General features: G+C 39.1%; 1 protein-coding gene across 1 annotated transcript in view; it reads right to left on the reverse strand.

Annotated features, from left to right (window-relative positions):
- Positions 1-13,157: 13,157 nt before the first annotated feature.
- ACVR2B (activin A receptor type 2B) overlaps positions 13,158-24,947 on the reverse strand; it is a 117,336-nt gene continuing 105,546 nt past the window's right edge. Inside the window, exons 6-11 of the mRNA XM_063303336.1 lie at positions 24,482-24,625; positions 23,484-23,632; positions 18,837-18,951; positions 16,811-16,949; positions 15,121-15,251; positions 13,158-13,912 (exon numbers count right to left, since the gene is read on the reverse strand). Coding sequence (XP_063159406.1) covers positions 13,718-13,912; positions 15,121-15,251; positions 16,811-16,949; positions 18,837-18,951; positions 23,484-23,632; positions 24,482-24,625 — 873 coding nt within the window. The 3' untranslated portion in view covers positions 13,158-13,717. The remainder of the gene's footprint in view (positions 13,913-15,120; positions 15,252-16,810; positions 16,950-18,836; positions 18,952-23,483; positions 23,633-24,481; positions 24,626-24,947) is intronic.

Raw genomic sequence — 24,947 nt, forward strand, 5'->3', positions numbered from 1 at the left:
TTTTCACTGTCTCACACAGACAGGTAGATTTTCTTCCCCAATTTTGTTGAGCTGCTATTTGCGGAACACAGTCGGCTGGGTTCACACATCTGTAATCCATGTTTGTAAATCCCCGCAGTGAGGTTCACACCATATACTGAAACAAAACTATACCGACTGCACATGCTTTAGTGTCAACTCTGAACTCAATACCGATTTAATTTTGTAAGGAAGGCCACTTTAAGAAGTAGTTGGGGTTCAGCCAGTGGAGTCCATGGAGGGAATGCATCAAAAAGTATCACAGGATAGTAGTTGTGACACTGATTGAAGTCCCACCCTTTTGCATGTGCAGCATGGCATGTACATACAAAGCGACCGCTTTGATTGTACTGCTGCAACCACCATCTTTTTTTAACTCCTCCCCCCCACAGGATGCCGCTGGGTTCAGCATAGCAAGGACATCGTTCAAGCGGAATTTATGATATTAAACGTGGTTGGATTCACACAACATACTACGATTTGGAGACCACAAATGGGTTCACCAAGTATGCTATGTTACATTTTGCATCCTAGGTCATCCAGTTAGCTTTACGGCTGAGTTGTATCTTTTACGTCCTCCTAGTCTAATGGTTTGACTACCTTATAATGGATTTCATTTCAACCTCCCTAAACTAGTCTGCACCTTCCTAGTATTTCTCTCTCAAGGAATGTATAGGTATGAGATGGGTCCAAGTAGCTGCTTTTTATGTTTACTTGCTCACATCTCCTTGGTGAAAGTAAACACCAAGCAACTGAGTGCATGGGTGAGAAGAAAAAATTGTGAACAGCCAGCAAGTGGCAATAAAACGTGAAAGCTGTTCAATTAAAGCTGAAATGAATGCAATAGCAATTGCCAAGCACTGCTGTTCTAAATGGACACTTGCTACTTTTAGGTGCATTTCAGTTGTGAAATTTGATCAGTTTGTAGTGTTTGAACTTCACTGCCCCTTAACTGTTTACAACCTTCCCTCATATCTACAATTTGACTCTCCCACCTTTGTATTTATCAACTGAGAACTTTTTACTCATCTGATGAAACGGAATGTAATCCTCAAGTAAAAATTATGCCACATTAAATGTATTGATCTTTGAGGTGCCAATCTTCAAGTATATCAGATCGGAATTATCTTTACACGTTAGAAGCTGTGAGGCATTTCCCCTGAAATTAGTAATAGCAGAAATTCCCTGGAAAGCCAATCGGGCTGGTGAAAGCTGTTCGTGAGAAGTGTGTGCACATCACAGAGACATGTTCCAGTCTTCCAGTAGCATATAACAGATGAAAAATAGTTGTCAGCTACTAGATCAGTTTAGAAATAAGTTCCCTGAATGTAAGAAAGTTTGATAATCCTTGACCTAAATCATGACGTTTTTTAAGTCCTTCAATCGAACTAGATATAAAATGAGAAAGAAAGCCAGTGCACATAGCATTATACTGACTTAAGATAAAATTCTGTTTAACTGAGCTTGTACTTATATACTCTCTAGGCCAGAATGATTTGTCCTACACTGCAGGATCATTAGAGAGGACTACAGGTAGTCCTCGCTTAACAACCATTTGTTTAGTAATTCGTTTAGTGGCATGGGAAAAAACAACTTATGACCAGTTCTCACACACATGACTGTCGCAGTGTCCCCATGGTCACGTGATCACAATTTGGGCACTTGGCAACTGGTTCAGATTTATGAGCGTTGCAGCGTCCTGGGGTCATGTGATCACCATTGTCGACCTCCCCAGATGGCTTCTGGCAAGCAAAATCAATGGGGAACCATGTGATTCACTTAATGACCACTGCAAAAAAGGTAAAATTGGGTGGGATTCGCTTAATGACCACTTTGCTTAGCAACAGAAATTCTGGTTCCAGTTGTGGTTGCTAAGTGAGGACTACCTGCATTGTTTGACTACTGCTCTGAGGCACGGCAGGTCCTAAAAAGTGCTCACTGCAAGTCAATAAGCTCAGCTCTGTGACCTTAGTTATTAGAACCCTCCTGCCCACTCCCGCTACTGCCTGACGCTGACAGGACCAGTTGCCACAAGAAAGGCTTTTTGCCCCCTAAGCTGCTGGTGGCAGCAAAAGCCGGCGCTAGCGCATTCCTTTCTCTGTGTATTCCCCATCGCGTGCTTGCTTACTCTCTTGTAATCCTTTCCTCTCCAATGAACGCAAATACAAACATTAATTCTCTTCGTGCTAATTATCCCGGCACCAGAGTGAGCATTCCAAAGGGCGGGGGAGTTGGGGAAAAGGGCTACGGTATAAGATTTGCCCTTTTATGCGGTTTCCTCATGAATCAAGTTCCGGAAACCTTCCCCATTTGAGTTCGCTCAGCTGTTTGGGACTGTATCCTTCTGACACTGCAAAGCAAGGGAAAGCCAAAGTAAAATTGTAAGCATAGTCACGGTCCTGTGATTTTCATTTAGCGACAGCTTCACTTAACCAAGTTGCTGGGCCCAATTACAGTTGCTAAACAAGGACTACCTGTAAAGTGATAATGTATAATGTGTATTCTGTGTTGATACACAGTCATCTCTACAAGTGACCTCTTAGAGCAGGGCGGACTTCAGCAGTCGGGACTGCCTCAGAGCATACCACACAGAATTTCTTTGCAACGTTGTAAGTTTACCCTTTCCTGTTCTGTCCCCTGTAAATTTTCCCATTTATCCTCCATTCGTACTGTAAACTGTTTGCACTCCAATTTGTATGGTAATAATGATCAATGCATAACCATTAGAATAAATGAAATAGCTACACAAATACGATATAAGTCTTGTATGGGTGATTCACCATAGTGGCATGTCGCCGAACTGCAAAATCTGCTGGTCTTGTTTAGGATGAAGTCCTGGAGATGCTAGGATCACAGAAATAATAATGGCATGTCTTTAACGAAAAAGAATAGAATTGGAACCAGAAGTCACAAAAGAGACTGATAATTGTCATTTATTGTTTATTTTCATATACGAAAAAGATAAAATTTGAAATAGTTCTTTCTACTTTTCCCCCCTCCTATTTGTTGGAGTGGAACTGCTTCACACAAGGCAAAAATACTACATTCATACTGTTTTATTTGGGCACCCTGTGCTTAGCTGAAGCAGCAATACCCAAACTTGGCAGATCTAATTTTCAAACATGAGACTCATTTCTAAAATACCACAGTAAAAAGGAACAAAGATCCATTGCAAATGTATGAATTATGATACAATATTTTAAAAACATTTCCATTTAATAACTGCAGTACAGTGAATGTCTTCTTTAGGCCATCTTACATATGCATATCTATATTTATATATAATATATATATATATATAAAAATCAGCACACTTTTTCAGTTCAAAAGGGGTTACAGCTATGAGCTCCTCTGTTTAATTCTCTTTAAGTGGATACTTATGCTGTGTTAACTCAGTAGTACAAGCTATCTCTGATCTACATTCTTTTTTTTTTCTTTTTTTTCTTTTTAGCTACAAGAGTGAAATATAACCTACAACATTTACATTTCACATGTCTTGGTATACAAACAGTACATTGGAATTTGAGCCAAGGACCAATAACCTTTTGAATATTTCACCATCTGGTAGAGCTTTCTGCATTTAGCCAATTTGTAAATTAGTTAGTTAATTCCTATTTCTGGAGTTTGCCAAGAATCCAAAACTGAAATTTTGTAGAAGCAAGCAAACTCCTGTTCAGATCTATGTACAGGTAATGCAATTTAGTAAGATGCAACTATTCATCATAAAATTGATAAACATTTCGCTATGTTGGAAGTAGTTTTAAGACCTTTTTTTGGTTTCGTTGAATAAACCTCACAATTTAGAAATACTTGACAAAAATGGTAACCAAATATTTGGATTAAATTAGGGTTTTTCTTGTTTTCCCTCCAAATTTTCTTTCCTTGACTTTTAGTGTAAATTTGTAATGCTACAAAACAATGCAGAAAGCTCTTTCCACAAGAACTGACAAACTGTACTTAGGTTAACTTTACATTAGAAAAGTCATCAAACTTAGAGACAAAATCTGACATATATTCACAGATGAAAGACTGTAGGCTTCGGTTTTCATTTTAAAAAGTGGGCAGAGCAGCAAGATGAAGGCCCTGGCATTTTGTGAACATAGGGCATAGCACTGGAGACCAAAACAGTAACCACTCTGAGGTATCAAACAATATAAATTAATATGAAAAGTAGCTTTAGTAGAGAAGGTGTTAAGTTCCTCTCCCTCATCACCAAAAACTTTATGAATAGTTGATGCACTTGTGTTTAAAAAGAAAAGTTCAGCTGTGAAAATTGATCTGTTGTACCACCAAATTTTTGATGGGAAGATTTTATTTTGATAGTATATAAATTGCTTTTTAAAAAGTACGGTCCCCCTACCAAACCAAGATTAGTGAAAATAACACTATAGATTTTTTTATTCCAGAGAAAATGGTAATGCTCTATTTTGCTGCAACATAAGGTAATGGGGAAGACCAGTCTCTACTACAGGGCTCAGTAAATCAACTCCTGTGCTCAGTCCTTTATATTCCTTCCCCCAGACAATTATCTTCTTGTGATATCCCTTGGTATATGTTTGCCATTAGAAGTACAAAGCAAATTTGACAAAACAATCAGGAAATATATCCTAATAAACTGAAACAGTAGAAATCCAAGTATTATGGAAAGGAAGCGCTTTCTCTTGCCACTACATAAATCCAACAAAATTGAGAATTTCACAAAGAAGGTTTAATATTTGTGTGAAATAACCACAAGCTTATTTTTACATTTTAGTCCTTGAGGATCAGGTTCCATTCCCCCTCCCTCTTCATTTTATATAATGATTCGTTTGTGTATGCTGTTACCTTGTAAGAAGAATCCAGAAAGAAATATGGTTTAATGTGAAATTTGAGGTTTGAAATACTTGGATGGAAGATCAAATCCCAAAATAACAAAATTATAAAAAGCAACTTCTAACCCCCTACCCTGCCCCAAACCCTGATTAGGAAAAAAAAGTTTAAAAGGTAAGAGTTTACAGCAGTTGCTTTGCATTAAAATAAACAAAGGCACAAATAAAAAAAAACATTAGAATTCAAAACTACCAGACCTGAAATGGTGACATATTTGTAGATGTGTCCAATAAAATAGCCAGTCATGGCTTATGATTAAGGGACACTAAACTCAGTCTCAAATCATTAAAAGTGTTCAGAAAGCACACAAGGGACCTTACAGATTTGAGAAAATGCATTGAAAATCTTCTGAAAAGATTGAGAACACATTCACATTATGTGTTTTAGACCATGAAATTGATTTAAGCATTTTGCTGAACTGCTGAAGACTTCTACTTCATACAGCCAACAATGTGTACGTTATCAATAGGTAAAATGGCGCACATGAATCTTGTTTGTACCCCACAACGACAGAAGGTAGCAGCAACATGCCATTCCCCATCTCCTATGCCAGCTAGCCAAATACACAGCAGTGTGAGAAAGACCCATGAGATTTATCTTGTAGAATGTGGACTCCTAAGTAGTTATTGGATTTTATCATAGGAAAACCATTGCCAAATTGCTATGGGCTCTCAGAACGCTTACGATGTGGCTGATTCATCCTGGAATTCTCAGCATATATTTAAAAGCATGTTTAATGTGGGAATGTATCCCTGAATCGAAACTTCAGATATCTGCAAAAATAAATCACTACCTTGAGATTTAAAAAAAAACAACACCTAGGGAATTCTATCTCATGCATATTGCCTTAGCACATCCTGGCTTAATTCAGTTAGTAGAACATTTCCCAAACTTTCTCTTAAGAATCTGGGAGAAACCAAATTAAAAACTTACACCTACATGATTTTCTCCACTTCTCATTTTTTGTTAATCTTGGTATATCAGTGAGTCTGACCTGGGGGTAGTGGTAGACATAATTAGCTTTTTCCATTACTAATCAACATGAAAGTCGGGTTTCAAACTCTTTTTATCCGGTCACTATTGATAACTTCTTGCAGAAACAGAATCATTTGCGCTGAAAAATGAGGGAATCATGTATGTCATAGACTATTGGATAATCAAGAAAATGTTGTATATACACAGGGCTCTAAAAATAATGTGCTTTAGTTCTTAAAAATATTTTTTTCTGCTTCTAGAGAAGAATTCAATTGGCAGTGTCTATTTACTAGGATCAAAAACATGCCTATTGAAGAATTCAGAAAAGTTAAGGTGTAGCGTAATCGAGAGAAATCTGATCGGCAGACAGTGCATTCAAAGAGGGAAAGGACCATAATGCACCAAATCGCCAACAGAACACCAACAAGCGTTTCTTTACAGATCATATAGTCATTGTAGCACAGTTGGTTACTATAAAAATGGAGTTGCTACAATGTTTGGGAACAGAAATCCAATTTGTTCTAGTTTTCCTAAATGGTTGATATTTCAGAACTCACTGAAATACATGTTTTTTATAATTCGTTACGAGTCAAAAAAAAGGAGGGGGTCTTGCTACAGAATTTTAAGGCAAAACTTTTTTTTTTTTTTGCAGAGGACATCACATATAACGTATACTGCAGCCTTCATAGTATTTTGACATTTCATATATTCAGCCCAATTTTCAACGGTTCAGTGTAACAGAAGTTTCTTCGTTTTTGTTTTTCTGTAATTAAACAGATACTTTTGTTGCTCTGCCTCTTCCTGGCACAAATGTATTAGACTATACAAACATAATTTGCAGTGCAGAATCAGTTTCAACACAAAATGAAATTTTTTTCACCATCAAAAAGAAGTCAAAATGTCATTTCCCCAATATGTATGTTTTAAACTAAATTATGTATGTAAACTACAATTATGCTATCATATTTCACAAGCATCCTGTCCATTCAAATCTCTCACCTTCATCAAAGGGGAAAGACATACTATCAGGAAAGGGGTATTATTTGTGTTAAATGTAATAATTGACATTAGGGAATTCAACCTTAAAAGTTTCTGTTTATACATCAGTTGTTAATACATCTCCAAATTTCCAGAGTATCTGCAGCTGATATAATGCAAACATTTAAGCCTTTGGAACAGTAAATATATCAGCAGAGATTTCTCATGCTCTTCGATACCAGAAAATGCATCTGAAAGTTGCCTTATACCCAACAGGGAGCAAAAGCATGGACATGCTAACCCTGTAGATAGAAGCCATCTTAACTGCAGCACATAAACATTTTTCAAACTGGATTTTTCTGACTTTGAACTACAAAATGAACCGTATTTATTTCCAGTGGTGAATTGGACGTTTCATTTGCATTTATAGTATAGTACATCCTTAAAACAACTGTACAGAAGGATTTGCTTTTTAAAATGAAGCTGTCAGTTTTGCTATTGCCACTTCAAACCTGTTTAGGTTAGCTCTTCCAGACTTGAAGATAAAAAGTGAAAAAATTACTTCATTTCAAAATATCAGGCCTGGCAAGAGAGCAGGTTGGAACACCACCGTCACCTGGCAATCTTATTTCCACATTTTACATGTATGTTTTTAGGCCTTTGGAGCTAGAGATGAGCATCAACAGCCCATGTGGCCAAAGTAGAAGGGTCTTTCAATCCCAATCCATCTTCCTTGACCCGCCCAGTTTTACTTCACCACAGAAACATGGGTTATAGATTGCATTACTATTTTATGCTAATGGCAGTTACTCAGAAGAACCAGTCAACTTTTATCTGGATATTGACAGCTAATCTTACCCATATCTAATCAACCATCTGTCAGTTCACCTAAATAGGAATGAAAACTTCATTTTTAAAACTGCAAATTTTACATGAAAGTCTGTATCACCCTTTGCCCAATGTGGCATCTTCCAAAGGAGCTTGGATATAATTCAGTAACAAGCTATGTCGTCAAAATGATACGTGCATCATGAAACATTTTTCTGTGTGTCCCCCTGGCGATGCAAACAGAATGGATAATGATGAAAGACCATGCAGGGGGATACTTGGAATTACATTTCCAACCCTATCTGGAAGCTGGGGGAAACCTGGATTAGTGGAAACATTTTAGCCTCCTGTTCCATATGGTTGTCAAGAGTGTAAGGGCAGCATTGTGTGCAAAAAGTAGAACCTGTGAGAGATCAAAATTGGAGTTCTGGGGATTGCACAGGGCTTGTGAGCCATAGCCTGCCATCCTAGCCTTAGTAAGTATGGTGCAGAAAAGAAATACTTTGCAAAATCATAGTTAAAACCTTAACTAAACAAATTACAAAATTATTTATACTTGCTTATATAAGCAGGTTTCAAAACAAGAAATAGAAAAACATCTGATGCTGAAATTTGTTTCAGTAAGAATTCTTAGTTACAGCAATGACTACTTACCAGTGAGTGATATTTTAGAAATTCAGTAGAGTATCTGTTTTTAAATATAAGCCCTATTTCAACTGCTAATAAGTCATGAGGATGATGCAATTTTAGTGATGCAAAAATCTAGAAGATGCAATCTAATTCAATTAATAGCAGAGATTTTACTCGTCATTTCAGTGTTGAGAATTCCATTTTCTACCTTGTTGGGCTCACCTCAGCAAAATGTGACCTGTAATCTAAATACAACACAGAATTGCATTCACACATGTTCAGCCATGATTTCATTTAAACAGGGCTTGCTGAATATCCCAGAAATAAACCAGAACCAGTCTTTCAGATGAGCAAGGTGTTAAGCATTCTTTGGGGTTTTCCCTCATTTTAAAATTTGGTCTTACCCTGCATTTCTGTGGATTGCTTAGCAGCTTGGGCAGGGTACAAAAACAAAATAGTTTTAAGTCATGAAATCACTGTTCACACATCACACTAAACCATGGTTGAAATCTAAGTCCATTTGCCCTTATAACACAATTGTAAACCAACAAACCATGGTTTCATGATTTGCACATCACACTAAGCCTCCCCCCATTCCATTATGGCTTAATGTGACAAGTGAACACAGCCACTAGTAGTCAATTATGTAAAGGGTGAAGATGTATAATATGGAGTAAGCTTCAAGTTGCAATTCTGTACCCTCCTACCTGGGAGGAAATCCCACTTAAGTTACGTAAAGGATAGCCTTGTAAAAAAAAATGTTGCTATTTCAGCAAATGAAATATTTTCAACCCACCACTAGTTATGGTAATTGGCATGGTTTCCTTTAGACCAAATTTTATTTGGAAAGAATTTTTTCTTATGCATAGCTACACTTGTGGTTGAGCTACCTTATTGCTATATCAAGAACCTTCTTAATATTAAATATACAGGACCAACTGAAGGCCAGGAAGACTGAAAGGTGTTACTGGGGATCCACTCTTCAGGAAGAAATTTGATTACCCTACAGGTAAAACTGCATCATAAATGTGATTATTAGCCATCCAAGATGCTATAAGCCAACCTTCTTCCATCTGGGGACTTCCAGATGGGTTTGGATTGCAGAATTTTGAGCCAACAACAGTTTTGGCCATGCAGGCTGGGAATTCTGGGAAATGCAATCCCAGCATACCTGGATGGATACCACATGTGGGAAGGCTGACATACCAAGAAACTAGCAAAAAAAAAAAAAAGATATGGACAACATATATTAGCTAAGGGGTATGCATATGGTCACTTCTGAATCATAGCTAACCACACAGTCTTCCTAAAGTAACTGGCAACAAAATGATCTGTAAGCAAGTAGATGCCATCAGTGAGTAAAAAGCAGTCCATCTGGGTTAAAATCAACTCAACCAGTATGATGGGTATGAATATACACAGGTGTGCTTCTCTTTCTACAGGGAAGACTGAGGATACTGCCTAACAGACAAAACACAAAAACAACCCCCATATGGCACTTCCAGTAAATACTTTAAAGCTTCTCAAAATTTTTGTTTCACAGAAAAGTAAAACAACTGCTGTATCAAGCCTGTTCTAGCCATTATATGAGTAATGCTGCAAGAGAGGGGAAAGCATATTTGAAGCAGCACAGCAATAACTGCATTTTCCCCACTGTTGACCACCTACCGTGATTGTTAGTGATATATAGATTTGAAGGTTTATTTCATCCTAATGGTTCTATTTTCCTTTACTCCACTCTTCCTGAAGCCTGCGTTGTTCTCCTTAACATCATTCGTAAAGACATAAATTAGAACTCTTTGTTGAAGCTTCATAATTGGTGACCTTCCAAATTAAACACAGCCTGCTACTCCCATATAAAAGGTGGGAGTGGGTACTCAAAAGAATTACCTCATTGTGACTGCAAAGCCAAAGGAGTTATTAATTACTTGGCAAGCCACAATACATGGTGGGTCACAAGTTGTTCAGGCCCATCCTAGTTGGTTCTCCACAAGTGCTTGAGGATTTGCAGAGCAAATGTGCTACCACTTTCCATTCCAGTCATTGGTATGTTTTCATTTTGTGTTTTCTGAATCCATCAAACGATTGACTCTTAGGATTTTCTTTTACAGAGCCAGTCCCAAATCAAGTTTGCGAATCAACCAGATGGTTAATCTTGATATAAAGCAGAGTGAAGAGCAATAAAGGTCTATTCTGGAAAAAAAAATGTACTGGCCAATGAAATTATCTATTGTTTAGTCAGTAGTATGCAAAATTAGTTTTTAACATACTAATCACTGGCAAATGTTGAATAGATCCCCCTGAAGTCAAGGGCACCTGCGGCAAGCTGCAGCGACACCAAAATGACATGTGCACAATGATGTAATTATGCAAATGCCACAACTATGTACAAGCTGTAGGACACTTGAATCAAGTATATAAATTATGGTATCTGTATGGTTACATACGTGCTATCGTTTGCTCCCCTGCAGATGCCCATGCATGAAGTTCAGACAAGGTGTCTGCATTTGCCATTTACAAATATTCATTTGAAATAATAAATCAGCTCATATTCCTCAATTTATTTTAACTTATGCAAAAGTAAACCACATGTATTTCAATTAGGTTCAGTGTTGCTCATGTTTGCCTTAAGTAGTTTAGATGTTCAAAAATGGGGCCAAGAGAAGAAGCATCAATACTTCTGCTTCCTTATTAGGGAGGCAACTGTTTCCCAAGAAAAGGATAGAATCCTCAAATTCCTAAGATCAGTTCTTCCTCCTTGAAATAGCTACAGAAGTATGCAAAGTGCAACTATTTTTTTGCACTTTCATAAGCAGTCAAAAGCAACTCTCCTCTTTACAAGGCAAAACAGCAGGTCGTTTTGGGCACATCTGCTTCCAGTTGGCAAGATGAGTTTCCTTCTGATGTTCTTTATTTGTTAGGAAACACCTTCTCTGAGATTAGAAGCTGTTCTCCTAGTTAATGAAAATGCCTTGGCATAAGGGTTATCGGGATTGCAGCCTCTGTGTTTTTATTTTATGATCATTTGTATTCCATTAACTGGGTATCAATCAAACAATGGCTGAATACAAGTCTAGAGAAAATAATTTCTTTCATAGATTAATGTCTTCAGGGGAAAATATTTCATAAAGGAAATGCTGAACTAATATTCTTTTCTAAAACAACTTGTGCTCCTACTACTCCCCCAAAATAAGAAAATGGAAACAAGCCTTCACAAGTAACAGTGAATATGCCCAGGAATCTTGTATAGGCAATTCCTCTAAAACTGTTTACACTTATTTACAATGGTGCTTTAGAGAAATAAAAAAACAAACAAAAAATGGTAGCACTTCCTAAAAGATTGTGGAACTTTTTTTTTTCTTCTTTTTTTAAAACTCCCTTTTCATAAAAGCCAACTTACATTAAAATATACATACTACAAGACAACACAACTAACAAAATATATAATAAAACTCATACAAGTAGAAAATTCTGAGGTATTTCTGGTTTGAGGTGGTCTGTGGTCATGAAGATTTTTTTTTTTTGAAACTTTTTTTTTTTTAGTTTAAACCTCGGAAGCCACTTAATGTGTACGTGTGTTCTAAATTTTCTTTAAAAATCATTGCATGTTTTGCAAGTTAAAAAAATATTTAAATGTTGTATCAGCAGCATTAGGAGCATTCACTGACTAGAGCGAGTTTTATGGCATAATAGAATTAACTGTATTTAAAATATGCACCACTGTTAAGACGAAAAAGTTGGGTGACAGCATTCAGAGAATGAAGAATCAAGAAAAATCATATAGGAGGGACCCGTCAACCTCATCCAGCTGGGAGCCACATTGAAAGCAAAGGAACTTATTTCCATGTAACGTGTAAAACCATACTTAGAATCAGTCTAAACTATACCTATCCATATTATAAATCAAAGAAATGTAGACAACTGTATTAAACTGATCCAACTGCCATGACTTTTGCCAAAGGACTAGGCAGGGGTGTCCACTGGAGGGGGGGGTGTCAAAAAAGTTAAGATGGCTGTGATCACAGTTGCCGTCTCGACTTTTTTTACACATACATACACACATTCCTGTGAAGCACCAGGGACTATTGGTGGTGGTGGTTCTGTGTGTTCTTAGTGGGAAATGTTTATCTCCCTATACAATTCCTGGTAGCCATAGCAGCTAAACAGCCTTGATACCTATGTAAATTTGTCCTGCAGACATTAAGATCTAAGAGTGAAACTGAATTTCACTAGTGATGAATCCTGGCCACATTTACTTGGAAGTAAGTCTTATTGATTTCAATGAGTCTTCAAAGAAAGGATGCTTCACGTCGTTGCATGAATTACCTTGAATACTGCATGCCAATATATAATTGGATACACTGGCCTTTTTTAAGCTCTAGGTCAGATGTTAGTTGTCTTTCATATTTTTATTAACGTTTCGGAAAATTGTCTAGAACTGTAACACTGCTCTGTCAGACACGTTGAGGGAAATCTGCAGTTACTGAATCCCAAGACCTCATTCTCTGAACTTATAAATATAATATAAAGGGTTTTTTTTTCATTTAACATTACCCAAGCCTGAGATGTTTAAGAATCCATTTGTACCAGTGATTTTGTGACCCAACTTTCTCTGCACGCTGTAGCAGTTTAATACTCTGCCTCAGAACTTGCCCATCCTCTCATTAACTGTTTTCCTGAGAAGTAGCTCTGTAGCCGATATTTCTCCAAATGCTGCCAAAGTCCAACGTCTCTTTCCCCCCCAGCCCTATTACTAAACTTCTCGTTTTCAATTCTACCATCAGAGTTAATATTCTCGACTCAATCACTCCCCTCCCCCCCACGGCAGCACCCGTTAGACCCGTAAAAGACACATCTGCTTTTTCTTTTTTTAAGCTCACTGTCTAAAATAGAAAAGAAAGAAAAGGAAAAGTTGGGGGGAAAGTCCATTTTTTTGAAGTGTGATCTCATGTAACAGTCTTGACTTTGCAGCATGTCTAGAAGATGAGTAGGTTGTTTTCTTGTTATCACTGATGCTTGGTGTAAAAATGAAGATTGGTAAAAGAGAAAAATCGAGAAAATAGGTTCAAAAAGAAACAAAGCGAGTTCATTGAGGTTTTGAGGTACCTGCACTGTGACGGCATTCATTAGTCGGCACCCGAATGCTTGCAGAGAGATGTCCTTTCTCTTTTTTTTTTCTTTTTAATACAGTAGAGCAACATGCTGGTAAAATTGATCCAATCAAAATAATAATAATAATAATAACAAATAATAATAACAATAACAATAAAAGTCAAGATTAAAAATAGCAGCCGCATTCATGTATATGTATGCTTGTGTGTGTGTGTGTGTGTTGAATTTGTGATTTCACTTCTTTTTTTAAAAAAAATCCACTGAGTCTGGAAAGACCAAAAAAAAAAAAAAAAAGGCAAACAAGGGTTTAGATACTTGACTCTTTGGGCAGCAAGTCCACATTGGTGACAGAGGTCACGATGGAAACAAGGCAGTCTAAGGTAGTGCCATTGACTGATTTGCGTATCTGGGAAATACGTTCTTCCACGCAGCCCGCCGATAGCCGTGCCTCTGCATCGTGGTCCCAGCATTCTTCAATTGTGACACAGAACTGTGCTAAGCCCTGGGTGCCCAAAGAGAAAACAGAAGAATTTAAAGAGGGGAGACTGGACGGATGGAGCTCGATGCTGCCAGGTTGAAATCCCCGCATCCCACATAGGTTGCATTCAGCTAGTAGGATGAGGTACGATTAAGGTAGTGGGTGCAACTTGCTCTTCCCTTCAACAGCAACAGGCGAAGAAAACTTTAATCAACCATAGTTTTCCATTCCGCCCAACTGAGAAGTTATACTTGACGACTTTGCAGTGAGTGAGATTAACAAATAATTGTTTGGACATAGTTAAAACATCAACTTATTTGAAACCACGACTATTTTGGCTTTGTGGTAGTACACATGGAACAAGATGCTTTGATCAAAGAAAGACTCAGTGGTCCTTTTTCCCACCTGTGCAAAGATAGATAGAAGCAACAGCCTACATGGCCAAAGGTACATATATTGGCATATCAAACAGGAGTACTGATTGTCCATGTGGGATATTTAATTTTTGGAAGTTCTTTCTATTAATTTGTCTTCCGTTCTTTCAGTAAATGGATGCTAACGCGTTCTAAGGCATCCCATTGACGGGTCAACCAAGAGAACCAGAAATGGCTTCTAAAAACAAGGTGCAGATGGTACACTGAAACTACAACAGAAGCAACTCTGTAGGAAATGGTTCACAGAGAACCCGTTGATAATAAAAGAAATGCCTGATGGGATTTTAACTTTGTGTGTGTTGTTAAATATCAGCTTTCCCACCACACTATTTTTTAAAGTCTCTTTGAGTTGTTTAAGTGGCTTGATGGATAGCCAGAGGTAAGAGAAATACAGACCCAAATTCTTCTTGGCACACAGAACTAGTTGCAAGATCGTTTAAATTCTAATAATATTTGGCTGATGACACCTTTATTTCAATTTTTTTTCTTTTTTTACATGCAGGCAAGGAAAACAATGTATCCTTGGCATTGTTAACCTCCTTTCTCTTCTTATTACACTCCTGATGATTGCTCAGATTTGCTACACATTAAGGCAGCAACCACAGTAACAATAGACAAATTTTAATAAGGAACCCTGTTTATGGCTTGAGACAATCCTTTCCGTAAAATTGCTAACATTAGTTAGCTGATGTTTCTTTGCTAACTGACTTGAAGGGATATTGAGCTCTACTGAAGTGCACTGCCCTGCCTAGCCCTAGACATTGGGGAAAAAATTTGAAGCATCAAGAAAGGACATACAGGATGTTTAAGCCAGTGATCCTTGAATGCAGGGCGCATCTTCTTATGAACTACCACCTCTTGTAGGTCTTCAAGAGATGGATGCTGGCCTATTTCTTCTTCAAAAGGCAACAGGTACTCATCCAGTGGACCTGTATTTGCAGAAGAGAGAACATCACTACTGAGTGCAAACTAATGGAACAAACAGGTAACTCCGACTAATTGGTATCTCACCCACAACCCAAGGAGGCATTAAACTCTATGCTTCATGCAAATATATACTGATTATTTCCATGTTTAAATGGAACTGAATCATTTATCCAAGAACTGAGGTTAATGTTGTGAATCAGCATGTTTAGGCATCCACCCAGCTCTACAGCTCAGGGCAACCCTTCCCTTCACCATTACAACCTGCCTGTCCACTGTCCTTGCTCAAGTAATAGCCATAATATAAAGAACTTCTTACTTCGCTCTCTGCCTGAGAAATAAGCAGGTGATGAGTGAAAAGGAGCTGCAGTCAAAGAAACCCTTGACCGAGAGGTCGATACGCTAAGGACAGGATGTTTTAAGAAGGGATCTCTAAAACCCAGAGGCCGAACTGCAAGAATTGTGCAAGCCGCAGGGATGGAGGAATTCATCTATTTCAGGTTCATACCATTTTTACCTAAGTTTGTTTTGAGCTGTTTTTATTTGTTTGTTTGTTTGTTTTTAAAAAGGCTAATAAATGCATTGTTGTGTTACAATTCAACACCTTTATCTGGGAAAGGCAGATCAAATCAGATCAGTTTGTTTGTTTGTTTATCGGGTTTTATCACCACCCATCTCCCCCGCAAAGGAGGGACTCTGGGTGGTTTACAAAAAACAAAATTTAAAATTCAGTACCATTATAAAACAATAAATATAAATATAAATAAGTAAAAATATAAAATATGATAGGATCCAGATGGCTAAGATTGTATCTCAGTGAGTATGAAGGGCCATTCTAAGGTGCTAGCCATCCCCATGACTGACAGTTCATATTGGAATTTGCAAAAAGTGAATTCTAGGAAGATTCCAGAGAAATTTTTGTGATAATCTCAAAACTCTCCATCACAACTGTCAGAAAACTCAAATCTTGATTTTTTTTCATTAAAGGATCATGTTCATAAATACATTTCAGGCATGCCTTATTCGTTAATTCACTTGTTAGCTTATTAATTCTCAAAGACCCTACTGTACAAACTCCAGCTGTTTCTTCAAGAAATCACAGTTATAAAACTATTTGCACCATTGAATCTAGTTGTACCATTTACTTGGGTGTACTGAAACATCCAAGAAAATAAACTAAACACAGGCTAAGAAAATATATATTCTCTAACAACTTATCTTGGTCTCTAGTAGTCTAATGTTAGTAGATAATGTTTGTAAAACCTTTAGCTTTCTCTAAATCTTTTGCTCTAAACTAATGTGCACACTTGTCTGTCACTTTAAGAAAGACCTTGTATAATTTAAATGTCTCAAGAGGCATATGAATTTAAACAGTATCCATTATATGGTGTTGGATAGTCTATATATGTATGGGAATTATCTTGGGGGACAGAGTATCTTTCTACTAGGAAAAGGTGCTCCACCCAGATGTTCTGAATTTAATCTCCATCAACTAATCCCACATGGGTTAGACATATTCATAATTTCTGAGCAACCAAGATGTAATAAGGATATCACTACTCACCATCAGCTGCTCTACACCTGGAGACCAGCTCCCACAATACCAGCCCCATTGCATACATGTCTATTCTTAGGAAGGCGTCTCTCTGGAAGTTAATTGCTCCCTCTAACACCTCAGGAGCCATGTATCTTCTTGTTCCCACCTGAGACAGAAACAGGAATCAGTTACTGGAACTAACCCAAAGAAGAGATTCCCATAGTTTCAAGCTGTAGTTCTTTAAAAAAAGAGAGAGAAAAAAAGAAGGAAGAGGAGGAGAGGAAGAAGTAGTAGTAATAGTAATAGTTACTGCTGTTGTTATTACCCTGGTTACAGGTAGTCCTCAAGTTACAACCACTCATTCAGTGACTGTTCAAAATTAAGATGGTGCTGAATGAAGGGAAACTTACAACCAGTCCTTGAAGTTGTGGCTGTCGCAGCATCCCTGAGGTCACTTGATCGCAATCTGGGTGCTTGACAACGGGCATTTATTCACAACAGTTGCAATGTCCTGTAGTCATGTGATCACCATTTGAGGCCTTCACAGCCAGTTTCCAATAAGCAAAGTCAATGGAGAAGCTGGGAGGAAGTTGCAAGTTGTGGTCACATGATGCCACACTCAATGACTGTGAGTGATTCGCTTAATGACCACAGCCAGAACTTATGTCCTAAGTTGGGCATGGTCACGTGACATTTCACTTTCCGACTGCATCCCTTAGTGATGGGAGTTGCTGGTTCCAACTGCAGTTGGTAAGTGAGGACTACCTATACAGCATTTTTCCACTTAGGGAATAGTATGACACAGCAGAGGGAAGTGTAGAAGAATTCATACTGATAAATGGCAGCATAAGGAATAATTTGATCATTCTGTGGTAATCTCACAAAATTCATGAGCTGTGATTCTGTCACATTTGGTCTTGCTCCATGTCTTGTTTTTTTACCTTATTTTTTGTGCCCTTTGCATACATATTTCGTGTGTGTGTGTGTATTTCCTTATGTGTATATTATGGCAAGCAATGTTTCAATCATTCCTCTTCATTCTTGCATTTCTGCACACACCTTGCCCAGTATAGGTATTTTGGTGTGCTGTTTTTTTTTTAAAGTAACTTTTGGCATTAATTACAGATATATTTTTCAACTCCCTGAATATTTGGATAGCTTATACTTAAGTAAGTACAGAACAGCTTTCTCAAAAGCCAGAGTAAATGTTTTGCCATCAAATATGCTATATGGTAGGTTTCAAAAAATTCTCATTTCTCAAAGATTTTGTCCTTGTAACAATACTGATTCTGAAATAGTGGTTCATATTTTATTGCATTGTGAATTTTATAAGCATCTTCAGCAGGAAGTTACCTGGCCTATTTTAAAATCTAAACCAGGAAGGGATACTTCTGAGTATGTAAAACTTTTACTTGCAGTTGAAAATCCTGAGATCACTGGCAACAGCCAAATTTTTAACTCTGGTTATAAGAACAATGTTTTTAGTAACAAGTCAATGAGTTGGGCTTTTAAGTGTATCGTGTAATATTTATCAAATATTTTATCTGTTAAACTGTTTTATCTAAAGTTAGGTCTGGATTATATTTGTAATTTGTTTTGAGGCCTTTTGGCTGTAAAATAAAATTTGATTTGATATATAGGTACCATACCAAACTCTCCGGAGCTCACTTTATTGTGCTATACAGTATGTATAGCTCATAACACTGCAACGCTATAGAACCTCGTAATAATTTGGATAGGTTCTCAAAGAATGAAGGTAAATGCCACCATCCCTATACCTCACAATAGACAATCATTGGGTACACACAACATGCTAAACTAGGCTAACATGGGATTGAGTAATTTGTGTTTCAGTGGTGCTGTAGAAACCCAGGCATTGTCTTCATCACGTTGTGTCAACAAGGCCATCATATTAAACCATGACATGGTTTGTTTGGATATCATGTGTGTACAACAACTATGACTTGACAGTAAAATAGATTTTTCTATCCTGTCCCACCTTCCAAATTAGGTACTACTAAATGCGGTTGTATAAGCTAAGGTGCATGTTTACCTGTCCATGGGTATCTCCTGGAGGCTTCCCAGGTTCAAATCGCACAGCCAGTCCGAAGTCAGCAAGCACGGCTGTTAGGTCACTCTTCAACAATACATTTTTGCTCTTGAAATCTCTATAAGAAAAAAAAAAGGGAGGGAAATGCATTTTTAATGTAGCACATAATCAACAACCAAGAAAAAATAATTTGCATGAAATTTTTGCCACTGACACTGGCAACAGGCAGATGCAAGCCCAATGAGTGAGAAAGATCATGAAGGGGGAAGATCAGCGAGCAAAGCCAGGCCAACATTAAGACAAGTCATGTGCAATGGCATCCTTCCCTTATTATTTACACTCTTTTAATTCCTTAGCCAGCACTTTATCCTAGAAAGCATGCTTGATGGCTGGAATGCTGCCTTTGATTTTGATCCCTAAGTGAAGTTTCACTTGCCTGGATTTTTTCCTTACCTATCTCTTAAATTAAAGCCCTATGCTAATTAAGCTATTCCTGGAGTTTCCAATGTTTTCAACAGGGGTGGGGGAGGAGGGGGGGGGAAAAAGAAAGGGTTGAATATAATTAAATTACAGACTTTAGGCAGCAGATGGTAGACCCACGTGTGCTTGGCATTATAATTCTCTTGCCATCAGTTCAATTGACTGTGGTATCCCAGCCGGTCAGATCACAGGACAAGCGTGGGGCCAAGCAATGTAATTAATGAGGGCAGATTCCATTTTTTTCTGAAATGCTCTGTCAGAATACGTTACCAAGAGAGATACCACAGTGGAGAGAAAGAGCTCACAAAAGGGTGGCGGGAGAGTGCAGTGAATTCCCAGGGCATACAGTGACCTGAAGGAAAATTGCCACCCCTCCTGACCCACAATTTTTTTTGTTTTTCAAGGGGGGAAAGAAAAGAGAAAGGATAATTCCCAGGCACTGGGTGCACGTTAAAGCTGGTGGAAACACTACTGCGGTGCTGTGGGAGAAAACAGCTTGAGACCTTTTGCCAGATTAGTCAAACTCTTGACAGCCAAGTACACCCAAAACCAAGATTTTCACAGAGGCTTCCCTACCCAGATTGATTAAAAGGGGAAAGGGATTAGGCTACAGAAATCACAACAGCTAAATCCTTTCACTATTCGGACCCAGTCTGAGTTCGTAGGCTGTAGCTTCATTTGTTCTCTTAAGCCTCCGATGACCAAGAGAGCTGGCTATCTGTTTTCCAGATAATGAAAGAATATGTGCCGATATTCTGGGCTTGGAAGGTTTTCCGAACCACCTTTCTCTTTTCCAGGCATTGTGGAGACTAACGTTATTTCTACAGACTACCTGTTGGATCAAAAGTTGGTTAAGAGAAAGGGTGGGCATTCTACGGTTTCTCTGAGAGGCCCCCGGCAGCTGTTTTGTGGCCTTTAGAATGGTCAGGGCCAGCATTTTTTTCTTTTCTCTTCTCTTTGAAAATTTATATGGCTACCCGTCTTAAATACAAAACCCTGGGGAGTTCACAACAAACCACAAAAAATACATGTAAAAAAAACACAACCCCCTCAAACACAACCATAATTCATCAGCAGAGGCATCATAACAAACGGCCAGTACAACGGTCCCTGTAGTGGGTTTCACAAACATTCTAGGCCAACACCCGGGGGAAGAGCCAGGTTTTCATGGCCTTCCAGCAAGCCTACTCTATTACTTTATTTTACTTTTATTGTACTTAAAAAAGCCATTCCCCCAGACAGAGCATCCATTCGGCCCTTTAAACCCACCACATGGAGGGAAACTGCCCAGCTCTGGTTTGAGAATTAACAGAACCTGCCACGGACTAACTGGTTTATTTATTGGATGCAACATTTTTATACTGCCTTTTACCATGTCTTCCCCTCCTCCAAAAGTCTAAAAGGCAATTCAATCATAAAAACATATTCACTGTTCAATATAAAATAATAAAATGATCATAAAACTACTTTTTTTAAAAAAATGCAACCACTTTTTAATTATATTTTAAATGGCCAGAAATCATTTTTTTTATTATAGCAGTATAAAAATAAAACCAATCAACCATAAAACAAACGGGACTTGCGCAAGAAAAGTACCCGTTGTAACCTGTAATTACAGGACAAATGATAGCAAGACATGCTCTTCAGAGGCACTGGACAACAACTCCAATATCACAGGGTGCACGCACACTCATTTGGGGGTATTGGGAGTGGTCCTCCAGCATATCTGGAAATCACTGTGTCGAGGAAGATCGCTCCATATCATTTGGCCATCAGAGTGCCTGCTTTTCAAAGCATTCATGCCTGTAGCCACCTGTCAGCCTTATGAAGTAGACCAGACAGGAAACACGGCCAGGTTAGCCAATTCTACTTTACTGTAAGGCTACATTGACAGAATCTTGCAAGTCTGAAAGTACTTTTCTCCCCCCCGTCCCCTTTACAGCCCAAGAACCTAGGGAGGGTCCCTTCTGAGCCTCTTGCCCTGTCCACATCCCTGCTGGGGACTCAGCTGCCTTTTATCTGACTGCTCCCTCGGGCGCATCTCCTTGCCCTATCTCCCAAGGTCATTCCCACATACTATTACACCACCCTATTACCAGCCCTTGCCTTGTCTGAACATCCTCAAAAGTTCTGGACATGTAGGTTTCACAGCTAGCTGACTGGCTGAACTGGAGAGCTGAGCAGGGTCAGCCCTGGTTATAGTACCTTCAGAGAAGTCCGGGGCTTAAGGGTAGACTGGGAATTTAAAAAAAGGGAAATACCCTGGAAGAAGACAGTAGCTATTCACTTCTGTGTCATGCTAAGAACACCGCGTGGCTATATTCATGTAAATCAAGTCAAGCATGATTACTGGTTTTATATAACTGTTATGAGCAGCCCAGGGTTGTGGTTGTAAGATGGGCGGCCATGCAAGTCTTTCAAACAAACAAACAAGGTGATGGTGATGGAGGAGGAGGAAGAGGAAGAATTTTATCTGTAAAAGAAAACACTCATTTTTGTTCAGGTGAAAGAATAGGAAAAGTATTTCCATTGGGGGAAACTGTAGTTCCAATAAATGAATGATGAATGAATGAATGAATGAATGAATGAATGAAGCTGTTATCTTACAAAAACTGTAACCATTTCATGTCTGAAATGGATTTATTGAGATCTGAAATTAAGTGCCATTAGGGGGCAGTACAGCACCAAAAAGCTAGGATTCTTTTTTCCAGTTTCTACCTTAGAAGAACCTTTTCTGCAGGTGCATATTGGTGTAGCTCCCATGGAAGCCCCCACATGGCCCAGAATCCTGGAGATGTAAACCCTTCCAGTTTTGCTGCGCTAAAAATCTCAGCAGCCTTGTCCAGTGGCCAATATTGGGCAACGGTAAGGGGTACTAGCAGCTATAGTTCAACAGCTGTACACACCTGTGCTCTGCACACACACACACGCACACACACACACACAGATCATTGGGCACCACTATCAAGCACTTTGATTGATGGCATAAAGCATGGAATACACAGCTGCGGGCCTCTGGAGACTCACACGCGTAGCAAGAAAGACCTTACAGCTCTCTATTTGCCCTACTGCTTACCATCTTCTGAGTGGTATATTGCCTCTGAACTAGCTATGACCCTGCAGGACCTCAGCTTATTTCTAGTGTCCCAAAGGTCAGTGGATTGCTCTTCTGCTGTCCATGTTCATCCCCCTCACCCACCCCCAGCAGTTTAGCCTGCTACTAAAGGGAAAGCAAGGCATGGCTAGCGCTTCCATAAAAAGTAATGATTCCCTTGAGCTGAGTTTTGTTCGACACCTGATGGCTTCACAGATATGTCCATGCAGCTTTCCTGGCAGCAGAATGGAAGTGATTTGCCATTGCCTTTTGGGGGGAACTTGATGGACACATATCTAGTAGTGCTTCTGATTCAGAAGCGATATACCACTCAGAAGACAGTGGACAGAAGACCACAAAAGAGAACTATGAGGTCTTTCTTGCCATGCCTATGTCCTGGGATTTCTTGTGGTCCTTATCCAAGTAATAACCAGGCCCAATCCTGCATAGTGTTTCTAAGATCAACCAAGGATGGCTAAGTGCTGCCACCTGAGCTGGATTCTGTTTCCATATCTAGCACCTATTGGTAATCTCTCCAGATATTGAACCTCAGCTCCCAGGCATCCTCACAGTTGAGAAGCTGGTACAATTGAGAATTCTAGTTTTCCAACCTACACGTATGTCATCTCTCCAACTCCCAGAATTTCCAGACAGAATAGCCTTCGGCCACTTTGGCTAGGAATTCTGGGAAACAGAGGCCATCTGCTTACACAACAGCTTGCTTGACTTCTGAACAACGCTTTACTTATTTTTCTACTGAATTTATAACAAATCTTTCTGCCCTGAATTAAAGCTGAAATGCAGCTAACCAGGGACCACCACAGCAACGATCATAATCCTCCAATACTGAATTGATGGGACAACCCCCAGTGCTGTTTGGAAATTATAGGAGTTGCAGTACAACTCTCTTAACATGTGGCAAGAGGTTGGAGTAGGCTGCTTCATGGATACAAACTGTTCAGATTGGAAGAGGGAGTGCTACATACACCACCTTGAGCTCCACCCTGAGGAAAGCAGGATGAAAATCTAGAACAAACTTTGATTTAGTGTTGCTAAAGACTAAAAATGGGACCTACCTGTGTGCTATAGCAGGTTTGTGTCCTTCCCCTTTACACCAAGGGACATCTTCATGCAGGTATGAGAGTCCATGCGCCATGGTTTCTGCCACGTGGCAGAGTTCATTCCAACTGATAATGTTGCCCTTCAGATAGTCAGTCAAAGAGCCCTGGGGGGAAAAACCTAGATGATGAGGTGACTCTTATGGACCCTCCCAAATTGTGTCCATGGGTCTTTAGAGTAGCATGTGTGTTGCATTTACAGAAAGCCCAGCCCAGTCAAAGTTAAGTATTTTAAAGCTGGAACCTTAAGCATGCTCATCTGGAAGTAAGCCCAAGGGCCATAGCTCCAAAGGGGTGGTTCTGTGCAGAACACACACAGGCTGGGCTGCAAGTAACATTCATCTGCAGGAGAGGGTTAAACACAAGCTTAAATATCCTCCAGTGCAGGGTTTCTCAACCAGGGTTCTGTGTCACCATAGGGTTCCACGAGAGATCACTAGGGGTTCCCTGGGAGAACATGATTTTTATAAAAAATTATTTCAGATTTGGGCAACTTCACATTAAAGAGGTAGGTTTCATTCTTTATTTTCAGTTTAAGAACACAGTTAATGCATATAGACAGGCCTACCCATGAAACGGATATAATAATTTTGTGACGTCTGGCCTATATCTGCAGGGGGTCCCCGAGGCCTGAAAAATATTTCAAGGATTCCTCCAGGGTCAAGAGGTTGAGAAAGGCTGCTCCAATGGAATAAATGGGACTTAAAAGCGATGCCCAATTTGTTTGGGTGCTACTGATTTTACAGCAGTGGAGCTGCAGTGACCGGCCCACTTATTTAGATCAGCAGGAGCCGCTCTTCCGAAGATGCCCCTGTGCCAGAAGCTCAGCTGCTGTGTAGGTGGGAGAAGGCCTTTTCCTGTGTTGCTACCGGCTATGAAATGCTCTCCATGGGTAGATACATTTTGGTCTTTCTGCCATCAGCACTTGTTCTATCAACATATTCAGCACTTGTTACCTTATCATGGAAAGCTGTGATCAGCCACAATTCTGTCTCCAGGTTTGTTCCTCGCTTCTCTGCTGCAATAAACTGCAAAAGGTTTTCATGCTTCATTCCTGGGGTGCTAAAAATCTCCCTCTCACTTTGCCACGATTGTTTGTCCTACAAGAAGAGAGACAGCAGAGGGTGAAAAGTGGAGAAACGGATGAATCCGTTCAGAGAACAGTGGTGTTCCTAGGCGCTTGTGATGTTACAGCCACATAGATGTTGTTTTCCACATACAACAACAACAACAACAAAAATGTCCTGGTAGTTTGACCGTCTTTGTGTCTCCTCTCTTTACAGAACTATGCGTATGCCTTATCTGCCATATTTGTATTTGCAGATACAGCTTGCTGTGGAGATGGAATCAACAATAAATCCATCTGAGTGGGGAATATACCACATCAATTTGCAATTTTAAACACGCTAAGCTTTGCTCAAA

The sequence above is a fragment of the Candoia aspera genome, chromosome 4, assembly GCF_035149785.1.
Source record: "Candoia aspera isolate rCanAsp1 chromosome 4, rCanAsp1.hap2, whole genome shotgun sequence".
Taxonomy (NCBI): Eukaryota; Metazoa; Chordata; class Lepidosauria; order Squamata; family Boidae; genus Candoia; species Candoia aspera.